Source organism: Buteo buteo, chromosome 5 (assembly GCF_964188355.1).
Source record: "Buteo buteo chromosome 5, bButBut1.hap1.1, whole genome shotgun sequence".
Lineage (NCBI taxonomy): Eukaryota > Metazoa > Chordata > Aves > Accipitriformes > Accipitridae > Buteo > Buteo buteo.
Genome location: NC_134175.1, coordinates 35904324 through 35930526, shown reverse-complemented (window position 1 = coordinate 35930526; position 26203 = coordinate 35904324). Strand labels below are relative to the sequence as shown.

The 26203-nt window shown below is 67.8% G+C and overlaps 3 protein-coding genes across 4 annotated transcripts; 1 reads left to right on the top strand and 2 right to left on the bottom strand.

Moving 5' to 3' along the window:
* Positions 1–538: 538 nt before the first annotated feature.
* Positions 539–17221, bottom strand: OBSL1 (obscurin like cytoskeletal adaptor 1). The gene is made up of 27 exons (XM_075028601.1): positions 17131–17221; positions 14842–15942; positions 13844–14113; positions 13366–13626; positions 12738–13043; positions 12358–12639; positions 11989–12264; positions 11594–11866; positions 8791–9063; positions 8158–8433; positions 7804–8076; positions 7190–7465; positions 6684–6959; positions 6319–6594; positions 5780–6061; positions 4749–5024; positions 4336–4611; positions 3978–4244; positions 3547–3816; positions 3198–3464; positions 2624–2890; positions 2155–2267; positions 1836–1989; positions 1573–1734; positions 1312–1416; positions 917–1183; positions 539–672 (listed from the first exon to the last, which is right to left on the bottom strand). The coding sequence occupies exons 2-27, from the start codon at positions 15881–15883 to the stop codon at positions 665–667; spliced, it is 7074 nt and encodes a 2357-aa protein (XP_074884702.1). The 5' UTR covers positions 15884–15942; positions 17131–17221; the 3' UTR covers positions 539–664.
* A 1375-nt stretch (positions 17222–18596) lies between these two features.
* INHA (inhibin subunit alpha) lies at positions 18597–20379 on the top strand. The gene is made up of 2 exons (XM_075028600.1): positions 18597–18963; positions 19646–20379. The coding sequence occupies exons 1-2, from the start codon at positions 18597–18599 to the stop codon at positions 20377–20379; spliced, it is 1101 nt and encodes a 366-aa protein (XP_074884701.1).
* Positions 20380–21460: 1081 nt separating this feature from the next.
* LOC142031333 (gap junction gamma-1 protein-like) lies at positions 21461–26203 on the bottom strand. 2 transcript variants are annotated; one of them, XM_075028598.1, is made up of 3 exons: positions 26140–26203; positions 22607–23808; positions 21461–22477 (listed from the first exon to the last, which is right to left on the bottom strand). In XM_075028598.1, exons 2-3 carry the CDS (start codon positions 23781–23783, stop codon positions 22470–22472), a joined length of 1185 nt encoding a protein of 394 aa, XP_074884699.1. In that variant the 5' UTR covers positions 23784–23808; positions 26140–26203; the 3' UTR covers positions 21461–22469. The 2 variants fall into 2 exon arrangements, with proteins under 2 accessions (XP_074884699.1, XP_074884700.1); XM_075028599.1 differs by lacking the exon at positions 26140–26203 and adding an exon at positions 24540–24993.

Sequence of the window (26203 nt, the reverse complement as noted above, 5' to 3'; positions counted from 1 at the left end):
GCCTCCGGCTGGGGCATGGCAGGGCGGGAGCCCCTGCCCAGAGCGCCGCTGCGGGCAGAGGCTCCCGCCTTGTATATATTTCTCTTGCTGTGATTTGTATTAATTTATTACGGAGTGAGCCAGGACTTCCCCACGGCCAGGCAGGCAGGGTGGTGGCGAGACTGGACCGGGGTGCCCCTCCTGCTTTGGGAGCCCCCTCCAGCCCAGACCGGCTGGCCCCGCTGCCCCAGGAACTGCATGTTTCTGCCAGGCGCCCCCGTCCCCGCAGCGCCACGCCGCCGTCCCCCTTTTCAGTCTCTTTTGTAAATGTGCCAAATGCTGCTGAGGCCACGGCCGCACAGTAAAGAGCCTTTCGGAGCCTGGTGTGTGGGGCCGGGGGCTGCGCCGGGGGCAGGGGCAAAGGGGGGGTCCTGAGGGCTGGGCTCCCCAGGGATGCTGGGCAGGATGCAGAGGGGTGCCACCGCCCCTTCTCCTAACGGGACCCTAGCTCGCTGGGGTGGAAGAAGCCATGTCAGAAAAAAATGTTTAATGCAGAGCCCTGAGGGCAGAGCAGGCTGGGGATGGTGTCTGTGTGTCCATATGTTCCGGGGGGAAGTATGACCCCATCTCCCAGCAGTGGTGTCCGTCTGTCTGTGTGCAGCCCCTGAGTGCCGCATCCTGGCTTCTAGCTCCCTGTGGGGACAATGGGAGTCAGGGAGAGCTGCAGCATCCCCGGACCTGCGTGGGGCACCCGAAAGGGGTGTCCCAGACAAGGTGGGCACCGACCCCTGGTCCCATATCCAGCCTGCTCCCCTCACCCCAGCACTCAGACCCTTGCAAGCAGTGGGGCGTGGGGACAGGGACCCTGGTGTCCCTCTGCTGCGAGGCATGGTGCCACCACCAGCCCCCAGTGGTGCCCCTTGGGGTGCCCTCTCACCCTCCACGAGGAGCCGGGCAGTGGAGCGGTCATCGAAGGCATCACAGGTGTATGAGTCCTCGTCCTCGGGGCCCACGCGGTGGATGATGAGCGTGCGGTAACAGTCCAGATTGCAGATCTCGTACTTGTCACCGGCAAAGATCTCGGTGTCCCCGCGGAGCCAGCGTACCCGGCCTCGGGCGTGGGACACGGTGCACTCCAGTGTCGCCTTGTGTCGCGCCAGCACTGTCTTGTCCCGCAGCGGCTTCACGATCCGGATGGGCAGCGCTGGCGGGCAGGGGGGAGCCGTCAGCATCGTGGGGTGAGCAGGCTCCGTGGGGACCCCACAAGCTGACCCTGGTGCACCCCAGCCCTGGTGCCGGAGCCCAGCCAGCTCTCGCACCCCGTGCCAGTACCTTCCACCCGCAGGCTGGCCTCTGAGACAGCCATCCCAGCTGCGAAGCGAATGAGTCCCGCGTCCTCAGGGCGCACGCCGCAGAGCAGCAAGAAATGCCGGGTCCCTGGGGAGGGAGAGGCAGGCTCAAGGGGGTGGTGATGGGCACCCATGGCAGGCAGGGGGCAGAGACCCCCCCCCCCTTTGTCCACACAAACTCCCCTTTGCTTGAATTTGCCCCCTCCCAGCCCCAAACCAGGTGTGGGGCTGCCTGCACCCCCACCTTCTTGCCGTATCTTCACCGTGCCGGAGACCTTGATTTTCTCCCCGTCCCGGAACCACTCGCCCTTCACGTCCCCGTGCGATGCCTCACAGGTGAAGACGGCGTTGTCACCCTCCCGCACCTGGGCATCCTGCAGGTCCTGCACGATGCGGACCTGGCGCTCTGTGGACGAGGGGCAGGGTGCCAGGGCGGCCAAGGGCGAGGGGGAGCGGGTGGCACAGGGTTCGGGGGTACGCGTGCCCCCGGGAGCTGGGTGGCTGTACCCTGGACGTGCAGCGTGGCGGAGGCCCGGCAGTCGCCCGCGTCACAGGCGTAGATGCCGGCGTCGGCCAGCTCGCAGCGGCTCAGCTGCAGGACGCGGCGCCGACCCGCGGAGTAGATGCGGCAGTTGGGCCCCGGCCGCAGCTCCTGCCCGTCCTGCCCGGGGAGAGCACGCTCAGGGGTGCAAGCAGGCAGCACCCCACTGCTTTGCCCCCCGTTCCGCTGCCTGCAGCCCCAGCAGGGATGGCAGCGGCCGAGGGGGTGAAACGGGGAGGAGGATGCGGATGGGCGCTGCTGGAGGCAATTGGGGCGAACCCTCACCTTGAACCACTTCACCTCCGCACTGGGGCGAGACAGCTCGCACTCAAAGGTGGCGACCCCCGTCTCCGGAACCCCCAGGTCCCGTGGGACCCTCACCATAGTGACTGGAGGCTCTGAGGGGGGAGGACAGAGGGCAGGAAGGTTTGATAGGGGAAAGACGTGGGCTTGGGGCTGCGATGATGGGGAGCTGTGCCCAGGGCATCTCAGCATGGGGCAAGGGTGGCAGTTCCCGGGGCACCACCATGGGCAAGCACTCATTGCTGGTGTCCCAGCTGGTTCTGCACCCAGACCCTGGCCGGGGGCTCCCCACTGCTCAGCTCACATCTCCTCCCAGGGGACAGGGGGCACTTGCCAGCTCATGCCTGGAGTGGCCCAGCTGAGCCCTGGCATCTCCCCTGGGACAGAATGACTGCAGGACAGGCAGCACTGGTGCCATGTACCCTCCCCGAGCCTGGCCTGGTGACCGTACCCCGCACAAGCAGGCGGGCACTGCAGCGCAGGTTGTCAGCGGTGAAGGTGACGGTGCCTGAGTCCTCCAGCGTCAGCCCCTCCAGCGTCAGGCTGTGCCCGCAGCCCGTGGCGCTGATCCGGCATGTGCTGCTGGGCTTCACCCGGATGCCATCCCGTGTCCAGACCCCGGGCACGCCGGGGTGAGACAGCTCCAGGTGGAAGGTGGCCGTCTCCTTCTCAAAGGTCTCCACATCTGCCAGCGGTGTCCGGATCGACACCTTCCGGGCTGCAAGGGACCCACATCCGCGAGTGGGTGCCTGCTCCACCTCACAGCCCCCGGCTCCCCAGTCTGTGCTTGCTGGAGTGATCCCCTAAATCCAGCCTTTTTTACCAGGCTCCCACCCCTGCCCATCCCTGACCCCCACGCTCACCCCTCTGCTCGACCACCCCTTCCAGCCGAGTACCAGCTCTGCCCACGCTCCCTCCTCCAGCCTGCAGCACAGTTGCAGCAGGCAGGTGCCCTCCCCGTCCCCGTCCCCATGCCCATCCCCATCCCTTCCCATCCCCGTTCCCGTCCCCAGCACGGTACTCACGCTCCACACAGAGTTTGGCCTGAGTGCGGTCGTGCAGGCTCTCGCAGCGGTAGGTGCCGCGGTCGCCGGGGCCGAGGCAGTGGATGGTGAGGGTGCGCCGGCACCCCGACTCCTGCAGCTGGTACTTGCTGCCCGGCTGGAGGAGGACGCCCTGCTTCAGCCACTGCACCTCGGCGGCCTCGTGGCTCACCTCCACCTCCAGGCACACGTCCCCCTGCTCCTCCGCCACCACGTCCCGCAGCTTCCGCACGAACAGCACCTGCGCCTCTGCACGGCCCGGGTGCCGGGTCAGCGGCCGGCCCCAGGGCTGTGCCCTGGGCTGTGCCCCGGCCGGCTCCTTCCCCCTCACCTTGCACGCTCAGCCGGGCCGTGCTCACCAGCCCCTCGGCGTTGGCCGTCACGGTGCCCGCGTCGCCCAGCTGGCACTGCTGGAGGGTAAGGCTGTGGCACAGCCCGCTCCTTGTCACCAGCAGCCGCTTGCCAGGGACCACGGGCTGGCCATTCAGCTGCCAGGTCACGGCCACATCCTCGGGGGACACCAGGCACTTGAAGGTGGCATCCTCCCCCTCCAGCACCGTCAGGCTCTGCAGCTCCGTGATGATCTCCACCACCCTGGGGACTACAACCGGGGCATCAGGGCACAGCGCTGGGGACCTCCCGTCCCGCAGAGCCGCCGGGCGTCCCCGCACCCCCCCCCCGCCACCGCCATGCCCAGCTTCCCCACCGCCCTTGTGGCACAGGGGTCCCCGGGGAGGTGGCCGAGCCTCGGGCACAGCTCACCCTTCACCGTCAGCATCGCCAGCGTCTTGTCGTCGTTGGACTCGCAGCAGTACTCGCCGGCGTCCTCAGGCTCCACGCGGCTCAGCACCAGCGAGCGCTCTCGCCCCTCCGCCGTCATCTGCAGGCGGGGGCCGGGCACCAGCACCCGCCCGTCCTTCCGCCACACCACATCGCCCCGCGCCTTGCAGAGCTCGCACCACAGCACCGCCCGCTCGCCCTGCCGCGCACGCACGTCCGACAGCCCGCGCAGGAACTTCACCCGCAGCTCTGCGTGGCCAAACCCCCCTGTGTCGGCACCCGCTGCCGCCACGGGGGGGGGAAGGTCCCAGGCACCCCCACTGCCCCCCCCGCCGCCCACCTCGGACGCTCACGTCGAACCGCATCTGGTCGTGGGGGGAGAGGCAGGTGTAGACGCCGGCGTCCTCCTTGGCCACGTTGCAGAGGACGAGGCTGTGCACGCGGCCGTCCCGCCGCAGCTCGCAGCGCTCGCCGGCCACCGCCGCCTGCCGCGGGCCCAGCCAGGTGACATCGGCTCGCTCCGTGGAGGCGACGGCGGACAGCACGGCGCTGCCGCCCTCCAGCACCAGCAGCTTCTCCAGCTCCTCCTGTTTGTTCACGAACAGCACGGGCGCCTCTGTGCCGGGGAAGAACCGGGCTCAGCCGTGTCCCCTCCGGTGGCACCGGCGTGGGATGGGGGCATGAAGCATCCCAGCGCGGGGCAGGGGACAGCTCCTGTCCCCCGGCACGGGTGAGGGACACCTCCAGGCTCACCTTTCACGTGCAGCGTGAAATGCACCTCATCGTCACCAGCATCGCAGAGGAAGATGCCGCCGTCACCCAGCTCCGCTTGCTTGATGGTGAGGCTGCGCACGGGGCCCTCGCTGCACACCAGCAGCCGCCCGCCCGAGCGCAGCGTCTGTCCGTCCTTCTGCCACTGCACGGCTGCCGTCTCCGGGGACAGCCGGGCCACCAGCGTCACGCCGTCCCCCTCCAGCACCTCCAGCGGGCTCTGCGCTTCCTCCTTGTTGACGATGCGCACGGGCTGGGCTGGGGGGCGCGGGAGACAAGGCAGGGCTCAGGGGTGTCCCCGTGGTGCGGGGCAGCGCAGGGACGGGACCGCTGCGAGCGGAGAGGTGGCAATGCCCACAGTGAGACACCACGGGGCAGGAGGGCTGTGCGGTTGGCCGGGGGTCAGAATGGGACCAGCTGGGGGTCCCAGTGGGACCAGCCTGGGGTCCCGGCGGGGCAGGTGTGCCGGCTGGCGGCACCTGGCAGCTCAGGGTCCCCTCGGGAAAGGGGCCCAAGTCAGGGATGGCGGCAGAGCCCGTCGCTCCTGCATCCCTCCCTGCACAGGCAGCTCAGCTGCCAGGTTGGGGCCCTTAATTTTGGTGCGTCCCCCATACCGAGCACCTTGCTGGGGAGCTGGAACACCTGCCTGTGCCAGGCCTTCTCCCACCCTGCCCCAGCCCTCCATCTTCAGCTGATAAGGGTCCAGGCTGAGCTCAGCCCTTGGCAGCCAAAGCAGGAGGAGCGGCGCCTGGGAGCCGGCCAAGGCTAAATTTAACCAGCCCCTGGCTGGAGGAGGCGGGAGGGACATATCTCACCATGACCCTGACATGTCCCTTGCTGACCAACGGCTCCTGCGGGGTCGGGGACAGGGGGCCCGACCTCCGCTGCCACGCTGCCACCCTGGCCTTGGCCATCAGCGGGGTCACAGAGACATCCCCTCCCCCCGCCCAGGGCTGTGGCACGATCCCACCGTGCTGGGGGGTCCCTGGGGCACTGGGCTCCTGCCAGCTCACCCGACACCTCCACATTCATCACCACGCGGTCGCTGGCGGCGTCGCAGACGTAGCACCCCGAGTCGCTGGGCTGCACTCCACGGACGGTGAGCTGCCGCAGCACCCCACGGGCCTCCACCTGCACCCGCTCACCCGGCTGCACCTCCTGGCCGTCACGGAGCCAGCGCACAGTGGCGTCGGGACGGGAGAGCTCATAAGCCAGCACCAGGTCCTCCCCGGCCACCAAGTATTGATGCTCCGCGGCGCCCGTGCTGCCCACGATGGTCACCGGTGGCTCTGGGACTGGAGAGACAGGCTGTCACCACATGAGCAGCAGCCTGTGCTGGATGCTGCAACGGCCAGATCTGCCTGGACCTCCTCTGGCTGCACCCAGGCAGCGCAGGGGTTTCCACAGAGCGCCTGCGTGGGTGCAGCCCGCTCCCCACTAGCCTCCTTGTGCCCACTGCCACCCAGCCCAGCCCCACACCAGCCTGGCAGCAGCCAGGGACCCACCTCGGTCCTCGCCCTGCTGGCTGTCCCCCCCGGGACCTCCCGCTCACCTTCCACGGTGACGAAGAAGACGATGCTGTCGTCGCCGGTGTCGCAGAGATACTCCCCTGCGTCCCTGCCCGTGGCGCCCAGGATGACGAGGGAGCGGCGCGCCCCATCCTCCTCCAGGCGCACACGCCCCGTGTCCTGCAGCTTCTCCCCGTCCTTGTACCACTTCACCTCCCCGTGGGCGTGCGAGAGGTGCACCTCCAGCACCAGGTCCTCCATGGCCCAGCAATGCCGGCGGGTCGGCAGGACGTCCCTCTCCAGGATCCTGACCGGCGGGTCTGCAGCACCCGACACCAACGGAGCTGGGGTCTCTGGGGTCCGTGCATCCAGTATCCCCCACCAGGCTCTCCCCCGGCCTCTTGCTCACCCAACACTTGGACGGTGAAGGTCACTGTGTCATCGGCGGCATCGCAGATGTATTTTCCGGAGTGCTCGGCTCGGGCCGCGGGGATGAGCAGGCGGCGGTGGGCACCCTCCTCCTCCAGGACCAGGCTGCCCCCAGCCTCCAGCCTGACACCATCCTTGGCCCAGCGCACAGGCGCATCGGCACGGGACAGCTCACAGCCCAGCGTCACCGTCTCCCCCGGGGACACCGTCACGACAGGAAGAGGTCTGCGGGGCTGCAGGATCCGCACCGGCGGCTCTGCAAGGGCGGTGTGGCCGTGATGCAAAGCAGCGTGAGGACAACACGGCCCCGGGGACGCCTCTGCTGCCGGCCTCAGGCGAGCACCCTCGCTGGGTGGCCCGGCACCTGGGGGGTGGGAACCCACCGGCTCCGCCACTACAGAGGAGCCGGTCCCCCTCGCCCAGGCTGGGAAAGACCCCGTGGCCAGAGCCCTGTCAGTGTGTCCCCGCTCCTGGGTCCCCACTGACCTGACACCTTGACGTCAAAGGAGACGGCCTCATCCTTGCTCTCGCAGATGTACTCGCCTGTGTCCTCTGCGCTGCTCCGGGGGATGAGGAGGCAGCGCCAGGCCCCCTCCGCCAGCAGCAGCAGGTTGTCGCTCTCGTCCACCTCCAGCCCGTCCTTGAACCAGCGCACGGGAGCCTCTGGCACAGAGAGCTCACACCGCAGCTCCACGCGCCCTGGTGCCTGCACCGGCAGCTCCAGCGAGCGCTGCAGAGGGTGCAGGATCCTCACTGGTGGCTCTGCCGGGGATGTGGAGGAAGAGCGTGAGACCTGCTCTGCACCGCTCCTGGCTCTGCTGTCCCTACTTACAGTCACCTGTATCCCCGTCCCCGTGGGGCTGCACAGATGCTGCAGCCTCTCACCCCAGGGCAAAGGGGCAGGACCAGCTTGAGGGCAGGGGCGGCGGGCACGCAGTGCCAGCCCAGCATGGCTGGAGGGGGGCACCCACCAGCCCCAGGGTGATGCAGCCACACTCCCTCCTCTGCGATGCTGAGGGCAGGGAGCAGGGCTGGGGACACCATGGCACAGAGCCAGGGCAGCGCTGCCCTTCCAAGGGCATCCCTGCTGTGCCACCAACCTGCCACCGAGACGTGGTAAGAGACAGACGCATCCCTGGCGTCACAGATGAACTCCCCCGTGTCCTGCAGCTGGGCACAGGGCAGCACCAGCCGGCGCCACGGCCCCTCCTGCTCCAGCACCAGGCTCTCGCCCGCTTCCACCTCCTCCCCGTCCTTGTACCAGCGCACCGGGGCCGCCGGGTGGGACAGCTGGCACCACAGCTTCACGCGCTGCCCCACTACATAGGCATGGGGGGCTTCCTCGTTAGAGCTGATGATCCTCACCGGTGCATCTGCCGGGGGACACATGGCGGGGCTCAGCTGCTGTACTAGGTGAGCCCCACATGAGGACGGGCAACCCCCGGGCAGCTCACCGCTGACGGTCACCCTGAAGCTGGCGGCATGGTCCCCGGCATCGCAGGTGTACATCCCCGAGTCGGATGCCGCGGCTGCGGGGATGTGCAGCCTCCGCGAGCATCCCTCTGAGTGGATGGCCAGGACCTCGGTCGGGACCACGGCCTCGCCGTCCTTCAGCCAGCGGACAGGGGCATCTGGGGGGGACACCTGGCACTCCAGCAGCACAGTCAGCCCCACCAGCACCTCCCGGAGCTGCTGTGCTTTGGGCACCGGGGCAATGCGGACCTGCGGGGCTGAGAGGACCAAGACCCTGTGTCACTTGGCCTCCATCCTACCTGCCCTGGGGCTGCGGCCGGGATCATCCCAGTCCTGCAGCGCTGGTAGCCGAAAGGCGAGGGAGCACCAGGGCTGGGGTGTGAGGTGGCATAACCCATGGGCAGGCAGCGTGGCACAGGGCTCCAGGAGGAGACAGAGCAGCTGACCTGCCCCTGCCCGCATCCCCCTCCAGCCCAGGGGCACGGGCAAGGAGCTGCTCACGAGGAGGCGAGGGGCAGCTGAGGTGCTGCAGCTGCCTGTGGAACGGCAGCGTGAGCAGGGAGCCAGGACAGAGGGAGAAGGGGCAGAGGGCCGTCGCTGTGCGTTGCACCCACCTGCCACAGTGACGGTGTAGAAGACGGAGTCCCCTCCGGCATCGCAGACGAACTCCCCCGCGTCCTGCGGCCGGGCACAGGGCAGTACCAGCCGGCGCCACGGCCCCTCCTGCTCCAGCACCAGGTTCTCGCCCGCCTCCACCTCCTCCCCGTCCTTGTACCAGCGCACCGGGGCCACCGGGCGGGACAGCTGGCACCACAGCTCCACGCGCTGCCCGGCCGCGTAGGCATGGGGGGCTTCCTCGTTAGAGCTGACGATCCTCACCGGTGCCTCTGCCGGGAGAGACACAGGACTCGGCCAGGATGTAAAGACCAGAGTAGGTGATGGTGGCAGTCACAGCCCTGCATAGAGCGATGGCTTCACCGGCTCGTTGGCTTCAAGGTTGGAAGGCACCACCTCATCCACATCCCGCATAGCACAAGCGGCTGGGCTGCCCTGGCTGGGGCTCCCTCTTCTCCTCACCCATCGCACCCAGGAGGAGCATCTGGCTTCCAGCTGGCTGTAAATTGGTGCTGTCCCCTCGCTCCCATGGTACCTGCCCTGCTCTGCCCTGGGACAGAGCTGAGCGATGTGGAGGGGGGATGCGAGCAGGCAAGTGCCTTGTTAGCAAGCCCCAGCACTGCTAATTGCTGTCTGTGGTGCCAGCACCAGCCCCTGTGGCTGCCCTACCAGAGGATGCCCACCCCTCTGCCTGTCTCCCGATTTCGGAGGCCACCGGGTTCCAGCTGGTGCTTTTGTCTCAGCTCAGCCTTGGCATTTACCAACACTGTGGCACAGGCAAACGGCTCGCTTGCAGCCAGCAACCCCATCCCTCCAGCTCACAGGGACCCGGGACCCCGTGCCAGATTGCAGTGCTCGCTAAATGCCACCGTTAATAAGTTACCTATGAAATGTGTGCCACTGCTCACATCTCCCCCAGACTTGAATGGAATCTCTAAAGGCAGAGGGGCTCCCAGTACAAGCTATAGGTGACCAGCCCTCCTGTCTCCTGGAAGAAGGTCAGGATGTGGCCCCTGCCTGCAGCAGCCAACACCGCCTGCCCGGCCACGCACATTGCAGCGGGCCGTAGCTGGCCTGGACTCTGCCATGGGTGCTCAGCAAGCCTACGGCTCCAGGCGGGCACAGGGCACAACCGGCACCAGAGCACGCTGGAGGCCAAGCAGCAACCTGCCCTTCTCACGGCCCGCAGCTGCCCCGTGCCGGGCGTCCAGGCTGCAAACTTCCCAGACAGTTTCCAGCCGCGATGCCCAGGCTCAGCAGCACACCGCAGCCCTGCAGCGCACGAAAGTGGCACGGAGCCAGTTTGCAGCATTCAACCTGCACCACGCTGAGCCTGCATCCGCCCGGCTCCCTGATCAAACGCTCGGCGGCTGCCTGTCTCCCTGGGCCTGCTAAAAGCGATCACATCGCTGAAGTACAGCTGGAGATGTTGAATGGCACTGAAGCGAGGAGGGGGCGATGTGCCAGCCCTCGGCGGGCAGCACCGCTCTGGCCCCAGCCCCACCGCCGCCTCCGAGGGAGCCCCAGCGTTCGGCAGCTGCCGGAAAACCCAGAGGCATGCGGGGGTGGCCGGGCTTGAGGCAGGAGGGCTCCGTGCCGCAGCAGTCCATGGGGGATAGCTGGGATGCCTCGGGGAAACCCAGGCGTGCCACACCAGCGCTGACTGCAGCAGCCAGTCCGGCACTCGTGCCAGAGAGGTGCCAGCCTGAGCCTCCCAGCACCCACCCCCAGCCCTGCCGGTGACACCGATGGCCAAATCCTGATCGAACTGAGCCAGCGTCTCTAAGACCCTTCTGCCGAAGTGATGCAAAGCTGCTCAGCCGAAAGGCTGAGCTTCAGCAGATGGTGTTCCCCCCTCCCACCCTAGGGAAGCCGAGCTCTCCATGCCCCGCTCCCCTGCAGGGCGGACGACGCCTCCTGTCTCTGCCCGAAGCCCACACTGCCTGTCCTTCTCACTGGCAATTTTGCCTTTGTCACACAAAACCCCCTCCCTTCTTCACCCTCCCAGCAGTCACCACTTCACTGTCTCTTCCAGCATCTCTTAGCACTCATCCCATCTTCATTCCTACATCCTCTGCCATCGACTCTGGCCCTTTGCCACGTATTAACACCGTGGAGAGGCTTTACTGCTGTGGTCACGGAACCTTTTAACCAGGCTTTAGCTCTGCCCCCGGTCGCCTTCCTGTGGTTGCGGGATTGTGGGTTTCGGGGCCAGCAAGGGGAAGTCTTTCACTTGCTTTCAGCTTTCATTATCCTCTGCCGGCTGGAGACGCCAGCAGCCGCTCCATGGCCGGGGCAGCCACCATGGGATGCCATCCCCTGCTCGCACCCAGCAAACACCACCCAGTCGTCGGTATCCAGGCAACTGCTAATTTTCAGGTCAGCAATTAACACCGGCCCTCAGAGTGATATCCAACCGTGAGTCACCCCACGCCAGGTGCTGGGCACTTGTACCCACTATTTTTAGGAACTCAGAGGAGGGCTTGTTTACTGACCGTGGGAGAGCTCCAGCAAACACCCGGTGTGGGGGTGCTGGGTGCCAGCCCTCGGGCACCCAAGCATTTCAGACCAGCAGTGTGAGCTGTCCCCTTTGCCAGTCAGTCCGCATGGTTTTGCGCACCAGAGCTGCTGCAAAGACCCCACCTGCCCGACCTGCTGTGACGAGGACCTGACAAGAGCATCTCTGAGGAGCATCCCCAACCCCAGAGCAGCAAGTGACAGCGACACGTGCTGTGGCACCCTGCACCACCCAAGCAAGCCCCCCAAGGTGTGGCCCCACCAACCCGCCTGCATCGTGCCCACCTGCCACAGTGACGGTGTAGAAGACGGAGTCCCCTCCGGCATCGCAGACGAACTCCCCCGCGTCCTGCGGCCGGGCACAGGGCAGCACCAGCCGGCGCCACGGCCCCTCCTGCTCCAGCACCAGGTTCTCGCCCGCCTCCACCTCCTCCCCGTCCTTGTACCAGCGCACCGGGGCCGCCGGGCGGGACAGCTGGCACCACAGCTCCACGCGCTGCCCGGCCGCGTAGGCATGGGGGGCTTCCTCGTTAGAGCTGACGATCCTCACCGGTGCCTCTGCCAGGGATAACGCGGGGCTCAGTACAGGCACCCGACCGACAGCAGCTGTCGGCCCCATAATGGGGCAAGAAGAGGGTCAGGAGCACTGTCCAGACTCCCGCACACAGTCCCCAGCTCACCGGTCACGGTCACCACAAAGCTCACAGCATCATCCCCAGCATCACAGGTGTACACGCCGGTGTCCGAGGGACCAGCCGAGCGGAGGAGCAGCCTCCGCACGCAGCCCTCCGCCTGCAGTGCAATAACATCGTCCGGGGGCACGGCCTCGCCATCCTTCAGCCAGCAGACAGAGGCACCCGGGGGGGACACCTGGCACTCCAGCAGTACAGGCAGCCCCTCCGGCACCTCCCGGAGCCGCTCGGCCTCGGGCACCGGGGCAATGCAGACCTGAGGAGCTGAGAGACATCGTGGAGGGGTGAGAAGCATCCCCCAGCATGAGAGCCCCTGCTGCTCTTCTAGCAGGACCTCTGGGCGAGCACCCCACTCACCTTCCACGTGCAGCGTGGCCGAGTCCCGCACGCCACCGGACACGAAGGTGACCTGGGCCCCGCTGTCGGCCAGCCGCACTCCCCGGATCAGCAGCGAGTGCTCCGTCCCATGGCGCTGCACGCTGCACTGGCCGCCCACCTCCTCCTCCTCCTCACCCAGCCTGGCCCCGTTGAGGATCCAGGTGCCGTGCACCGCCGCCGACAGCTCCAGGGAGAACCGCGCGTCCTCACCGTCCCGCACCCGTGCATCCTGCAGACCCCTCTCCAGGCGAGCTGCCGGGGCTGGAGCACAGCCGGACTCAGTGCCGTGGCACGACATCCTGGCTGGCCTCTGGGGAGAGCCGGCTTCCAGGTGGGGGTCCCCGGCTCAGCACCCTCACCGAGATGCACGGAGCCGGGGAACTCCACGGGGCTGCTCCTGCCGTGCTCGTTGGCGGCGCAGATGCGGAAGCAGTAGTCGGCCTCGCGGGGCACGCTGTCGCCCGGCACCCGCACACGGCCGGGCAGGTCGGTGGCGAGGCACTGCACCCACTCGCCCCCCGCCGCCTCTCGCCGCTCCAGCAGGTAGCGGCTGGGGGGGCGGAGGTGGGCATCGGGCGCGGGGCACCAGGTCAGCAGGGCCGCGTTGCTCTCCGCCACGCTCATCTCGGCTGCCACCGGCGCGCTCGGGGGGTCACGCTTCACACCTGCAAGTCACAGCCCGTGTTGCCTGCTTGGGGATGGCAGTGAGGCTCCTGGTGGGGTGGCAGAAGGGCCGAGTGTTTCTCCGGGGATCCTCTCTCTGATGGAGAGGATGGTCTTGCTCCCGTGTAGCATGGTGCTGCTTACAGGGATCTGTGAGTGCCAGCAAGGCTGGGGCCCTGGAGCCCTGCTAAAAGCCCCCCTCCCCAAAAAGCCACCGTAGCATCACGTCCCCAGCATAGTGGGTGCCCATCCCGTCTCTCCCCGTGTCACCCCCATGAATGGGCAGGATGGAGGATGTGGGGCCCCTCTGAGCCTGGGGCTTACACTTGACCCGCAGCTGAGAGGACGTCTGTGACTCCCCGACAGCGAAGGAGATGATGCCCGCGTCCTGGCGGGTGACGTGCACCAGCACCAGGAGGTGCGTCCTGCCGAAGCTCTTCAGCACGATGTGGGGTGACTCTCGCAGCTGCAGCCCGTCCCGGCTCCAGCAGGTCCCCTCCACCACCTCCTGCGTCTCCACACAGAAAACCGCGTTCTCCCCCTCCATCACGTCCAGCTTCCGCGGCAGCCGCTTCGCGATCACCCCTGTGGGAAGAGATGCATGAGGGCCAAGGAGGGATGCTGGGGAGCAGGGTGGGCTCCCTGGGGTGGAAGAGGGGAGGAGGATGAGGTTGGGGAGGGGCAGCAGCAGGCACCATGGCCAAACGGTGGGAAGACTGACGCAGGGGGCTGATGCAGTGCCGAGCCTGGCAAGGAGGGGGAGAGGAAGGCGAAGCCACGCCGCCAGAGACCTGACCCTCACCTCGGACGGAGACCTCGGCGATGCTGCGCCCCTTGTCCTTCATCTGGCAGAGGTAGATGCCATCGTCGTCGGTGCGGGCGTCGCGGATGGTCAGGCGCCGCACCACGCCTTGCTCCTCCATCACATACTTGTGGCTGGGCTGCAGCTCCCTGTCCTCCAGGTACCAGGCGGTGGGGATGGTCTCCAGCGGCACCTGGCACTCCAGCACGGCGTCCTCCCGCTCCGCCACCTCCACGTCTGTCAGCTGCACCTGGAACCGCAGCCGGTGCTCTGCCGCCAGGAGAGATGGGCTCTGAGGGTGTGCAGGGCACAGCATCCGCCAGCAGCCCTTCGCTCAGGGCGTTCCCAGCTCGCAAAGAGCACCGAGCCCTTGGCCCTTCTCTGCCCCTCTCCGACCTGCGCTGTCCCGGGAAGCACATCCCCCAGAGTGGAGAGAACCAGGGCCTGGGCTGGGGAGACCCAGCAATGCCCCCAGCATCTCAGCAGGGAGTTTTGGGGGACGCAGGAGCATGCATGCTAGCAGGCGGGGGCAGGCATCTCAGCAGAGGGGAGGCGGGGTGCAGGCGGGGGATGCACCAGGTGCCGGGTCACCCCAGCCACGGGCTGTCCCCAGCTGGCAGGACGGCTCTGCGGGATGGGGCTGCCACCAGCGCAGACGCTTGGAGCCGTGCCCTGCGGGGCTGCCCGCCAAAACCACTCAGCACTTCCAGGGGAATTTGTCACCAAGGCACTGTCGCCCCTCCCCGCTCGTGGCTGGACACCCGCAGACCTCCAGAGAGGCCACCTCTCTGTTTGCAAGGAGAGAGGGGCACGGAGGGGGACACAGCTCCCCGGAGGAGCCCAGCATCCCCTGCTTCCAGCCCGCAGCTCTGTCCGGAGAAGCCTGGGGTGACCCCAGATGCACAGGGCAGGAGGGAGCCCGGGGATGCTGTATGTACCCCTGCCCTGGACCCCACCAGCGCCCGTCCGCCCCAGGCAGCTCTTGGGCACGCTCCTACCTTTCACCTGGAGCTGCACTGCACTGAGGGTCTGGCCGGCAGTGTTGGACGCAGTGCAGACATACAGCCCCTGGTCCTGGGGTTTGCAGTACAGCACCTTGAGGATGAAGTAGCCCTCCCGGTCCTCGTAGATGAGGTGCCTGCGGCCAGGGGCGAGGGGCTCGCCGTCCTTCTGCCAGACGATCTCTGGCTTGGGCTTGCCGGTAACGTAGCAGCGAAACTTGGCGTGCTTCCCCACGCTCACGGCGAACGCCTTGGCCCTCGGCACCCCGGCCGGCACCACACCATTGGGCACCCAGGTCTCTGGTCCCGCGCGACGTCCCGCTGCGTGCCGCCGCCGCCGCTGCTGCCGCTCCGCCGGTGGCTCGGGGCCATCAGCAGGAGAGCCATCGGGGAGCCCGTCCGGCAGCACCTGGGGTTCGACCAGGAGCACGGCAGCAGCCAGGGCTTCCCGCGAGCCACTGCGTGCCCGGCACACGTACACCCCCCCGTCCGGGGGCCGGGCACTGAACAGCTTCAGGAAGTGCCAGTCCTCCGGCTCCTGCCCCACGGCGAAGTGGCTGCTCTCGAAGATGTCAGAGAGCTTGTGCCCATCCTTCTCCCACTCCAGCACCGGGCAGGGCTGCCCGGACACCCTGCAGGTGAACATCACGTCTTCCCCCCGGCACACCCGTGTGGATGAGGGGGCAACGAGGAAGGCAGGCGCCTCACCGCCCGAGCATCCCTCCTCCTCTTGGGGCTCCCCCGCCTCCACCTGGAGTGTGGCAGCGGCGTAGGTCGCGCCAACGCTGTTCTTGGCCTTGCAGACGTAGAGCCCGCTGTCCTGAGGGGTGGCACGGGACACCAGCAGGCTGTACAGGTCCCCCTTGGCCTCCACATGGAAGCGGCCCGAGGGCTCGATTGGGGTCTTGTCCTTCTCCCAGAGGATGCTCGGCCGGGGGTCGCCTGTGATCTGGCAGCTCAGGACCGCGTCAGTGCCGCTTCGCACCGTGAAGGCACGCGGGTAGGCCAGGAACCTGGGGGCTCCCCCGAACCCCTCCATCACCACCTCCCCAGGGTCACGGCAGGCGGCTGGCTGGAGCAGCGGTGGGGATCATCAGCCTGGGGGGAAGCACAGACAGACCGGGGTGGGGGCTCAGGCTTCAGCAAAGGGACCGGTGTGGAGCACCACCAGGAGGGACCCGTGCCCAGAGTGATGGACCCCATGCTGCAGAAGCACCACCCTCGCTCTGAGCACCCCAGCCCCACTGGATACCCTCCTGTCTCAGCCTGAATCACCCATTTCCCAGCCCAGCAGCAATAGAAGAGGGAACAAAAGGCGGCTCTTTGCACCCCAAGGGGCCTGGGCACCCACAGCCTGCCCCAGGGTCGCAGAGGGGACCCCAGCTCCGGGGGCGGGGGACCCCCGCCTAGATGGGGAGCACAGGCAGCTGCTTGCTGGGTGCTGGGGATGGTGGAGGCAGGACGGGCCCCAGTCTGCCCCTTCCCCACCCGCGGGGCATTCCTGCAGTATCGGGTGGTGGCAGAGCCGCATTCCTGCAGCATCTGGGCTGGCTCAGAAGGCAGGTGCTGATACGGGGCTGTCTTGGGTGGGAGGCACCGGGCCGGACCTGGGTGCTCCCCCCCCGGGCTCAGAGGGGCAGGGGACCCCCCCCTGCGCCCAGCGGTCACCCTGCAAGGCCATGCCCTGGGGCAAAGCGGGGCTGCCCCTGGAGTAGGTCCCCCTCCAGAGTGTGGTCCCACAGGCAGGATCTGGCCCTTGGGTATTGAAAGCCACGGCTGGAAATTATCAGCCTCAGGGGGCAGAGGGAAGGCTGGGGAGACGGGTCCTGCTTTCTGAGGGCACTGCCTTCATCCCCAGTGCTGCGGGTAACCGTGCCCACCGGCACAGGCAGGAGCGGGGCAGGGTGCTCCGTGCCTCCCCTGAGCGAGTGCACCCCAGCCTCTGCCTGCACCGTGGCTGGGGCGGAGGCATCTCTGCCTCCCTCGGGCAGGGGGAAGAGAAATAAAAATACTCCCTGAATGAGCCAGAGGGGACAGTGGGAGAGGCTGGTCCCCAAGGAGCGGCAGGGACCAGGGCCAGCTTCACCCAGACCCCTACCCCTGCGACGGTGCATCCATTCAGAGCCCCCTCCCCGGCCACGCGCTCCCCTGCCCCACAGGCCACCCCATAGCAGCGCCCGCAGACACGCACAGCCCCGATGGCTCGGCCGCCCAGCTGCCCCCTCTAACCACCCCCTTCCCCAATGGCCCTGCCCCACAGCTCAGTCCCCTGCCCCACACACGCACCTCGCTCCGCCGCCTCTCCCCCGTGTCTCCCGCTGCTGGCACCCAGCTCCTGCTGCTTCCCCCAGCTCCGCTCCCGGGTGTCAGCGCGCAGGGACCGAACGTTACAAATGCCTGCAGCTGCTGTCCCCAAAAATACCCTCTGATGACATGCTGGGTTGATAAGACCGAGCCTGCTCCATTCAGCGCCTCGCCGGGGCAGGGCTGGCCTACCTATGTATAGCAGCCCGGCGGGAGCCACCCGGCCCGGAGCGGGCAGGCAGGACTCCCCCTCTAGAGATCTGGGGTGCCACAAACCCGGCTGTGCCTTGGTGCTGGGTCAGCCAGCAGCAGGAGGCAACGCGCTGTGCAGGGTGCACGGCGTGGGGTGCACGGCGTGGGACGCCAGGCTGCGACGGGACGGGGCATGCCACGGAGGACAGGCTGCAGCCACGGAGGAGGACATGCTGCATGGGGTGGGATGTGCTGCGCTGGATGCCGCGTGAGATGCCAGGCTGCAGGGGATGGGATGTGCCCTACGGGCCACGCTTTGTGGGACACTGGGCTGCAGGAGGAGCGGAGGGGGTGCGGAGGCTGCCCACCGCCCCGCAGGGCAGGCAGGGCTCCTGGAGGGGGGATGCCTGGCACTGTCCCCGCAGGCAGCAGTGGGAGGAAGGGCAGGACACGCCGGGTCCCCTTTGCAGCCTGTGCCCCTCCTGCACCTCCCACCCCAGGAGCCAGCCCGCAGCCAGCCAGCCCAAACAGCACCTCAGGATCCTTCTCCTGGCACTACTGCAGGGTCTCCAGCTGGCCTGGCTCTGCCTCACCTCTTCTCCCCCTGAAGCCGGCCGACCCTTCTCCAGCCCCAGGCAGTGCGGGGACCTCTTGCCATCCCTCCTGCTTCATGTCCTCAGGACCTCGCCAGCCTCCAGGCTGCCCTGGAGATGCCACAGCCCCCTCACCCCCCAGCCTGCCCTCCTCAGGGCCAGGTCCTCACATCCCCACTGCCCTGTCACCCTGAGGTGTCCCAGCCATCCCTGGCAGGAGGGTGCCCAGTGTGCCACCCCCAACGTGCCCCCCCACGCCGGGGCCTCACAGGGCTCTGGACCCCATCAGGTCCCTGCCCAGATGTCCCTCCTGTGCACAGCTGCTGCCACCTCCCACTGTCCCCCCAGAAGCCCCAAATCTGCAGCTTCTCCACCATGGGGGGCACCCAGCACCAGCAAAGGTCGCCCTGGGTTCCCCCTCTGTCCCTGCCAGCGCAGGAAAACCCTCCTGGGAGCACCCTGCCAGCAGCCCAGCCTCCCCAGCCCCATGCACCAGCCGCCCCCGGCAGCATCCCCCCCCCCCCACTCCCTTGCCCAGGCGCCGTCCCCCCCCAGACCACACTGTCCTTGCAGTCCTTGCATTCCAGACGTCTCAGCGCTTTCGCTGCCCAGAGATAATATTCACGGCGAGCAGACGTTTGCGTCAGTGTCAGATAGGTCTCAATGCCACCCTGTCCTGGGGGGAGCGCAGCGGGCAGACGGGCTGAGCAGGCAGGCAGGAGCCCGTGGCAGAGCCCCCCGAGCCGCCAGACCACCGCACACCCCACAGTCATGCTGCTCCTCCTGCACCTGCTGCCTGCAATGCTGCCCACCGCCGCCCTGGCCAGCTGCACCGGGGCTGGTGTCGACCGGCAGCTCATCCTGGCCAAGGTGCGGGCTCGCGTGCTGGAGCATCTGAGCCCCCCAGTTCTCCAGGAGGAGCCCCAGAAGGAAGCAAAGAGGGTGCACCGGAGAGACGTCCTTGAAAACACTGAAGTTGAGCCGGAGGAGCTGGAGGATACCTCCCAGGTGATCCTCTTCCCTTCCACAGGTGAGAACATCCTGGTGGGATGGAGAGGGCAGAGGGGTGAAGCAGGGTGGGGGCTCAGGGCAACACAGCTGCAGCCGGACAGAAGGGCTGCTGCAGTGGTCTGCAGGAGAAGAGAAAGAGGGTACGCCAGGCTGGGGCACGGGCATGGGTGAGGTTTGGTGGACACCCAGGAGGTGAAAGGTATGGCAGATGGGGACAGGCAGAGCAACCCAGGACACAGGCAGGGAGGAGGGCAGGCGGCACAAGAGTGTGCTGGGGAACGGCTAGGTCGGGCAGGATGCGGACAGATGGCAAGGGCTGAGGAGCAGGCAGGGTGGGATAGGGTGGGATGCTAGGGAACGGGGCAGGATGCCGGGAAATGGGATGGGATACTAAGGGACAGGACAGGATGCTGTGGGACAGGGCAGGATGACCAGCTGTGGGGCAGGACGCTGGGGAACGGGGGCAGCAGTAACGGACCAGCCTAGGGCACAGCAGGGCTCAGCTGCAGGGTGCGGTGCAGCGGCTGCTGCGTAGCATTAGACATCAGCTCCCCTGCACCCTGCCACAGCCCGTGCCAGCAGCCAGGCCCCCTGCCAGCACCCCAGTGACCCTCTGCAACATCCCACCTCCCACCCGGCATCAGGGACCCTCCCGGGGTTTAGGCGCGCACCCTGAGCATCTTTCCCCCCCCCCGCTGCAGACGTGCCTTGTGAGCCCACGCAGCCGGACCAGCTGCTGGAGGAAGAAGGGATTTTCACCTACCTCTTCCAGCCCTCGGCGCACACCCTGACGCGCACGGTGACCTCCGCCCAGCTCTGGTTTTACACCGGCCCCTCAGCCGCCCCCAACCACTCGGCCCCCGACGTGCTGACCCTGTCGCCGCAGGGCCGCGTGCCGGTGACGGCCATGGCAGTGCGGACGCCCGAGCACTGGACGGTGTTTCACTTCGCCCCGGGGCTGCTGCCCCAGCTCTCGCAGCCGCTCTTCGTGCTCCTGGTGCGCTGCCCTGGCTGCCCCTGCCTGGCCGAGGGGGACAAGATGCCCTTCTTGGTGGCCACCACCCGGGCCAAGGGCAGCGAGAGGGCTCGCCGCTCCGCCGTGCCCTGGTCCCCGGCCGCCCTGAGCCTGCTGCAGCGCCCGTCTGAGGACCTGGCCGCCCATACCAACTGCCGCCGGGCTTCCCTCAACATCTCCTTTGAGGAGCTGGGCTGGGACAAGTGGATCGTGCATCCCAGCAGCTTCGTTTTCCACTACTGCCACGGGAGCTGCGCCGAGGGCCACGGGCTGAGCCACCGCCTGGGCGTGCAGCTCTGCTGCGCTGCCCTGCCCGGCACCATGCGCTCCCTGCGCGTCCGCACCACCTCCGACGGCGGGTACTCCTTCAAGTACGAGACGGTGCCCAACATCCTGGCCCAGGACTGCACCTGCGTCTAGGGCATCCTGCAGCCCGGCCCCGGACCGTGACCCTGCCCAGGAGGAGTCGGTCGCCCAGAGGACCCCTGGCCCCATGCCACAGGGACCAGAGGGACCCGGGGGGGGGGGCAGTGCCACCCTCCCCTGCACAAGCTGGAGTTTCGGGCTGCCCTGAGCATGGTCACGCTGCCAGACCCTGCCCTGGGGCCGGTCCCAGTCCGGAGCAAGCCGGGGCATGGTGGGGCAGGGACAGGCACAGCCTCCGGCAGAGGCTGCCGAAGCCAGCCTGCTGCCTGCAACCAGCTCAGCCCCCATTTCTCCCTACCTGCTCCTTCCTAGCAATTCCTGCCCCCTCCCCCAAAGACTGGGGTCCCACTCCTGCTGCAGAGTGCAACAGCCTCCCTGTGCTCCCAGGCAGGGCCAGGCTGCCGCAGCAAGGATCGGGATGTGCCATGGCAAGTCCGTGCCAGGACCTCGCAACGGTGGCAAGGCTGGTGGCACACGTGGCACTGCAAGCGAGCCCTCTCCCGGCAGCACAGCCTGTTGGAAAGCTTAACAGAACGAGTGAAATAAAGCTGTTCCTTTTACTAAAACAGCCTGGAAACGCCAGCTTCAGAGGCAGAGGCAGCTCCAGAAGCAGCCACAGAGGTGGCACGCGGTTGTGCGGTGGGATGTAAGCTCCCCGGGGGTTTTGGCTGGAGGAGGGAGGGGATGGGCAAGCGCTGCAAGAGGTGTCCAGCTCTGACCCGGGGTCCCAGAGGGAACTGGGGTGTGCTGGCCAAAATCGGCACGATGTGGCTGGGTTTGATCCAGCCCCGGGGCAGGGGAGTGCAGGGCAGGACAGCATCTCTTCTGCTCCCTGCTGCAGCGGCATGGGGAGGCACAGGGAAGCCCCTCGCCAGGGACAAGACCACACAGGAACGCGGCTGGAGCAATCCCGCTCCGCCAGGCCAATGGAGGCTGCCCCGGCCGCAGCCGCCTCCGCACGGCAGGAACGACTGAGTCACCCCGGGCGAGCGGGGAGGTCCCAGGGCAGGCGGGCGGCACTGCCTGCGCAGGATTCCCTTCCCACCCCTTCCTCCCGAAGGACCGGATGCAGCAGTTCAGTACAAAACGTCTCCAGCCTTTACTAATATAGATATAAAAAAAAAAAAAGAAGGAAGAAAAAACAGTGACAATCATTTCTGAGTAAAAAACAACGCTACAAAAATCCCCGTGTGACCCAGGCTGAGATGATGAGAAATGCCCCACTGGTTCCCGGCCAAGCCTGACTCAGGGCACTGCGTCCCCCCACCATGGGACCAGGGTCCAGCCCCGCGTAGGGGGTCCCAGCCCCACGGCCTGAGTGGGAGGGGATGGGCTTTGGTCCAAGGATGGCCGGCCGGGAACGGGGCGGAGGTGGCGGGAAGGACAGCCCCTGCCCTCTGCACAGACATTTCTGAGCAGACCAGCCCCGCAGCTCACAATTCCGTGCCAGGACACCACGCAGCACGGCCCCCCCGGCCACACCGGCACTTTCCGGCAGCAGTGCCGCCAGGATGCCTTCCGTCCCCTCCGCTTCAAGCGCAGTGCCAGTCCAGCGCCCTGCCCCACGGTTCGGCCCAGCCAGCCGGACCCCCACGCTCGGCACCCCTAAACCCCCACGCCACGGGGGCAACGCCGGCATCGCCAGAACGGCTCGCACGGCCCGCACATGCACAGCACCGGCTGGTGCAGCGGCGGGTGGCAGTGGGCACAGGAGGGCACGGGTGGGTGTGAGGAGAAGATGCTGCAGCAAATGGGTGCGGGAGGAGAACAAGGGGGTGAAACGGGAGATGGTGGGGGGGTGCAGGCCCAGAGCAGAGACTGGGAGCGGAATATAAAAATGCCAGGGTGCACACGCTGACGAGTTTATAAAAACGTACAAAAATAAGATATTCCCTTTTTGAAAATGAAGTAGGAATGTCCCCCAAGGCCCCCAACCCTGCCGCTGCCCACCGGGACAGGGCTGCCCGGCCAGCCCCGCCGGGCAGGCGCGCGGCACCCTCCACCCCGCGCTCCTGGCAGGCTGCTCGTCCCGCGGTGGCGGCGGCAGCCGCTCCGGCAGACACCGCCGTCGTCCCTGGTGGCACTCACAGCCCTGCGGGGAGCGAGCAGCAGGTTAGCACCCGCCCCGGGGGAAACGACATCCCCTCCCCAGGGGAGCCCGGGGGCAGCCCCCCCGTGCCCCCACCCCATTCGGCCCGATCCATCCCCCTCCCCGGCTCACCCGTGGTCCTGTCGCAGGCGGCGGTCCCCTTCTCGTGGGCGAGGTTGAGGCGGTTCTGCTCGGCGGCGATGCCGTTGGCCTCGGGGCTGCTGCTGCGGGCAGGGCTGGGGGCCCGCGGGGGCGGCTGGAGGTGGAAGGCCACCTCCAGGTGCTCCTGGGCCAGACGCAGGTGCTCACGCAGCCGGTCCAGCTCGTGCGCCGGGGGAGCCCCGGCCAGGGCGAAGCGCCCCGCCGCCTGGGCCAGGCTCTCCCGGTAGTCCAGCTTGCCGTCAGGCAGCGGGGCTCGCGGCGGCTCCTTCTTCAGCGAGTGGTAGGTGGGGGGTGCGCCGGGGGCTTTCTTGGGGTACTGCGGCGTGGGGCTGCCGCCAGCCGGGAGCGGAGGGCTGTCGGGCTGGCTCAGGGCGTCCCGGATGCGCCCCACGCCGAGGTGCACGAGCTCGCAGAGGTTGAGGAAGAGGCAGAGCCCGCTGACGGCGTACATGACGAGGAGGAAGATAGTCTTCTCCGTGGGGCGGGAGACAAAGCAGTCGACGGTGTGCGGGCAGGGGCTGCGGCTACAGACGTAGGAGGGGCTCACCTCGAAGCGGTACAGCAGGTACTGCCCGAAGAGGAAAGCCGTCTCCAGCAGCGAGCGGCACAGCAAGTGCAGGACGTAGGCGCGCATCAGCCCGTCCTGCTTGATGCGGCGCCGGCCGTCGTGCTTCTCGCCGCCCTCCGGGCTCTTCTCCTTCTCCACCTCGATCTCCTCAAAGATCATGGGGTCTTCTTCGTTATCATCCTCCGCCTCCTCGTAGTCCCGCCCGGCTCCTCGGCGCACCACCGGCATGCGTGCCCGCCGGGCTGCCGGTGCCCGGCGCCGCGAGGACTCGGGCATGCGGGCGATGCGGTGCATGGCGAAGCCCAGGTAGAGCACCGACGGTGTGGCCACCATAATGATCTGGAAGATCCAGAAGCGGACATGGGAGAGCGGGGCAAAGGCGTCGTAGCAGACGTTCTCGCAGCCGGGCTGCTGCGTGTTGCAGACAAACTTGCTCTGCTCGTCGTAGTAGATGGACTCGCCCCCCACGGCCGTCAGCACGATGCGGAAGACAATGAGGACGGTCAGCCAGATCTTGCCCACGAAGGTCGAGTGGTTGTTGATCTCCTCCAGGAGCCGCGTCAGGAAACTCCAGCTCATCCTGGCCAGGCAGTTGGCTCAAACCCTGCAGCGAAGGGGCAGGCAAACAGGCACTGAGCAAACCCGCGTGCACCTCACTGGGCCCCCCCAAACCACCAGCCGCCACCCCAGCTCTGCCCCTCTCCCTCTCCCAGCACTGACGTCCCTTCCCTTACTCACAGGTCCACAAACACAGCTATGCGTGGGCACCCATCTCCCCAAAACCACGTCCCCTGCCCAGCACCGCCTCCCCAGACGCATCCTGCTCCGCCCTGCCACCGGGCAGGTGGTTGGGGAGGACCCGGGGAGCAGGGGAAAGGCTGGGACGTCCCCGTCCCCTGCAGGACACGTCTAGGGGAAGAGTCACCACAGGCAGGGTAAACACTGCAGCACGGGGCAGCGCCAGCTGGGGATTGTGAGGGGACAGGCAGGGGACAGAACCACCTCCTCCACCCAAGGTGCCATGGCGCCTGTTTGCCACCTGGTCCGGGGCAGGTCCCCAACCAGCGCCACACCCTGCACCAGCACTCACACCCTCCCACGGGGGTCCACAGGCCCCTGGAGGAAGGCAACACGCGGCAGCCCCTCTGGCCCGCTTCAGCTGCCAGCCCCGAGCCCCAAGCCCCAGCCGAGGGGGTCTTCCCCGAGCAGCATCCCCCGAGCCAGGCCCTCCACACCCCGCAGAGCTCTCCCTCGAGGGCCAGCAAAGATGTTTGCCCCCACCAAACCTCTGTGCTGTGCCCTCTCTCCTGCCTGACCCCCATCCCCAATCCTTACGAGTCCCCGAAGCCCGCAGTGGCCAGCGCTCAGAGCACCCCACAGACCGATGGCAAGGGCTGGTGGAGGGAGCGGAGCGGGAGGCAGAAGAGCAGTGGCGAGGGGCAGCGTGGGGTGGCCAAGGAATTGCACAAAGTCCCAGCAAAGCAGCTGACACCGGAGATCAGGGAGGAAATTACGAGGACCGTGCCGCAGCTCCCGGCCAAAGGAGAAGACGTAAGAGGAGACACCCCACCGCCACCCCCGGTTTCAGCAGCTTGCGCACGAGCTGATGCAAGGGCAGCAGGTGGCAGGATTGCCTGGGGAGAGCAGAGGGGACGTGTCCCCACAAAGCCCCCAGCCTCCCCCACGCCTCGCCTGTCCTCCGGCCAACCCTGTCCCACTGCCTCCGGCCAGGACACGTCCCTGTGGACGACAGCTCCTGCTGCACTCACGCCACCATTGTCCAGAGTAAGAGGATCTTTTTGGCTTAGCTCAGCCTGCCTCCCGAGCAACCTCGCCTAAATAGAAAAAAGCCCCTCCAGCACAAGCACCCACGCGAGCGAAACGCTCCCTGACGGCCTGGTGCTCGGCAGAGCCTGCTGAGCTGCGGGAGGTGGCACGGGCTGGCACCGGGGACCCAAACCCAGCCCATCAAGGCCACCATCCTCCTGTGGTCGAGCACCTTGCAAGGTCTCGCTGCTGCCCTGTCTCCCCGGTGCAAGGCCCTCTCCCCCCCCACCCCACTGGGAGGAGGATGCTTTGTGTCTGCCTTTAGCCCTTGCCTGGCAGCGGCACACCGCCCTGGCCCCAGGGTGAGGGGCTGGGGCAGGGGACAAGGTAAGGGGACCAGGCGGGAGGGCAGTCCCGGGAGCTGAAGCGAAAGCACACACGTGGGCGCTGCCGTGGTGGCCAAGGAGAGGTGACACAGCGACTGACCGCAGCGTGGGTCAGGAGCCGCAGTGGTCACGGCTGGGGCAGAACAGAGCTCCCCACACCCTTGCCCCCGGCCCGGGCAGGGCACCCCCGGGGCAGGTAGCCCGAGCCCAGCTCTCTGCCGAAGGGGCCAAGCCACCCACGGCCTCCCGGCCACGCCATCGGGACCAGCACCACGTGCCTTGGCCAGGCCCTACGCGTACACCCCCAGCCCTACCGACCCCAGGTCCCCCTGCCTGGAGCCCCCCGGCCCCCCCTGCCCCAGCCTGCCCTGCCCAGGGACCCCATCTCCCCAAGCCACATCAGGCCCCCCCCGCGCCCCAGCCCCGGGCAGCCCACCCCGAGGCTCGCCAGCCCCTGCCCGCCCGGGGACCCCTGTCCCAACTGACCCCGGCCAGCCCACGCTAGGGCCAGCTGACCCCTGCCCCCCAACCCCAGCCCTCCCGCGGTCCCCAGCCCCACCGACGCCAGCCCACCGGGGACCTCCAGCCCCGCTGAGCCCAGCCTGCCCGAAATCCCCCCAGCTCCCCCCCCCCGCCTGCGGCCCCCCAGCCTCCCTGACCCGCAGCCCACGCCCGGGGCCGCCCCCAGCCCTCCCGGGGTACCGCCGCCCGCCCCGCTTTTCTCCCCCCAGCCCCACCGACCCGCGCCCACCCGCAGCCCCCCGCTCCCCGGCCCCACTCACGGCGCGCCGGGACGAGCGGCTCCCGCCGGCAGCGGCGGACAAAGCGGCGGGGCGGCGCGCCGCC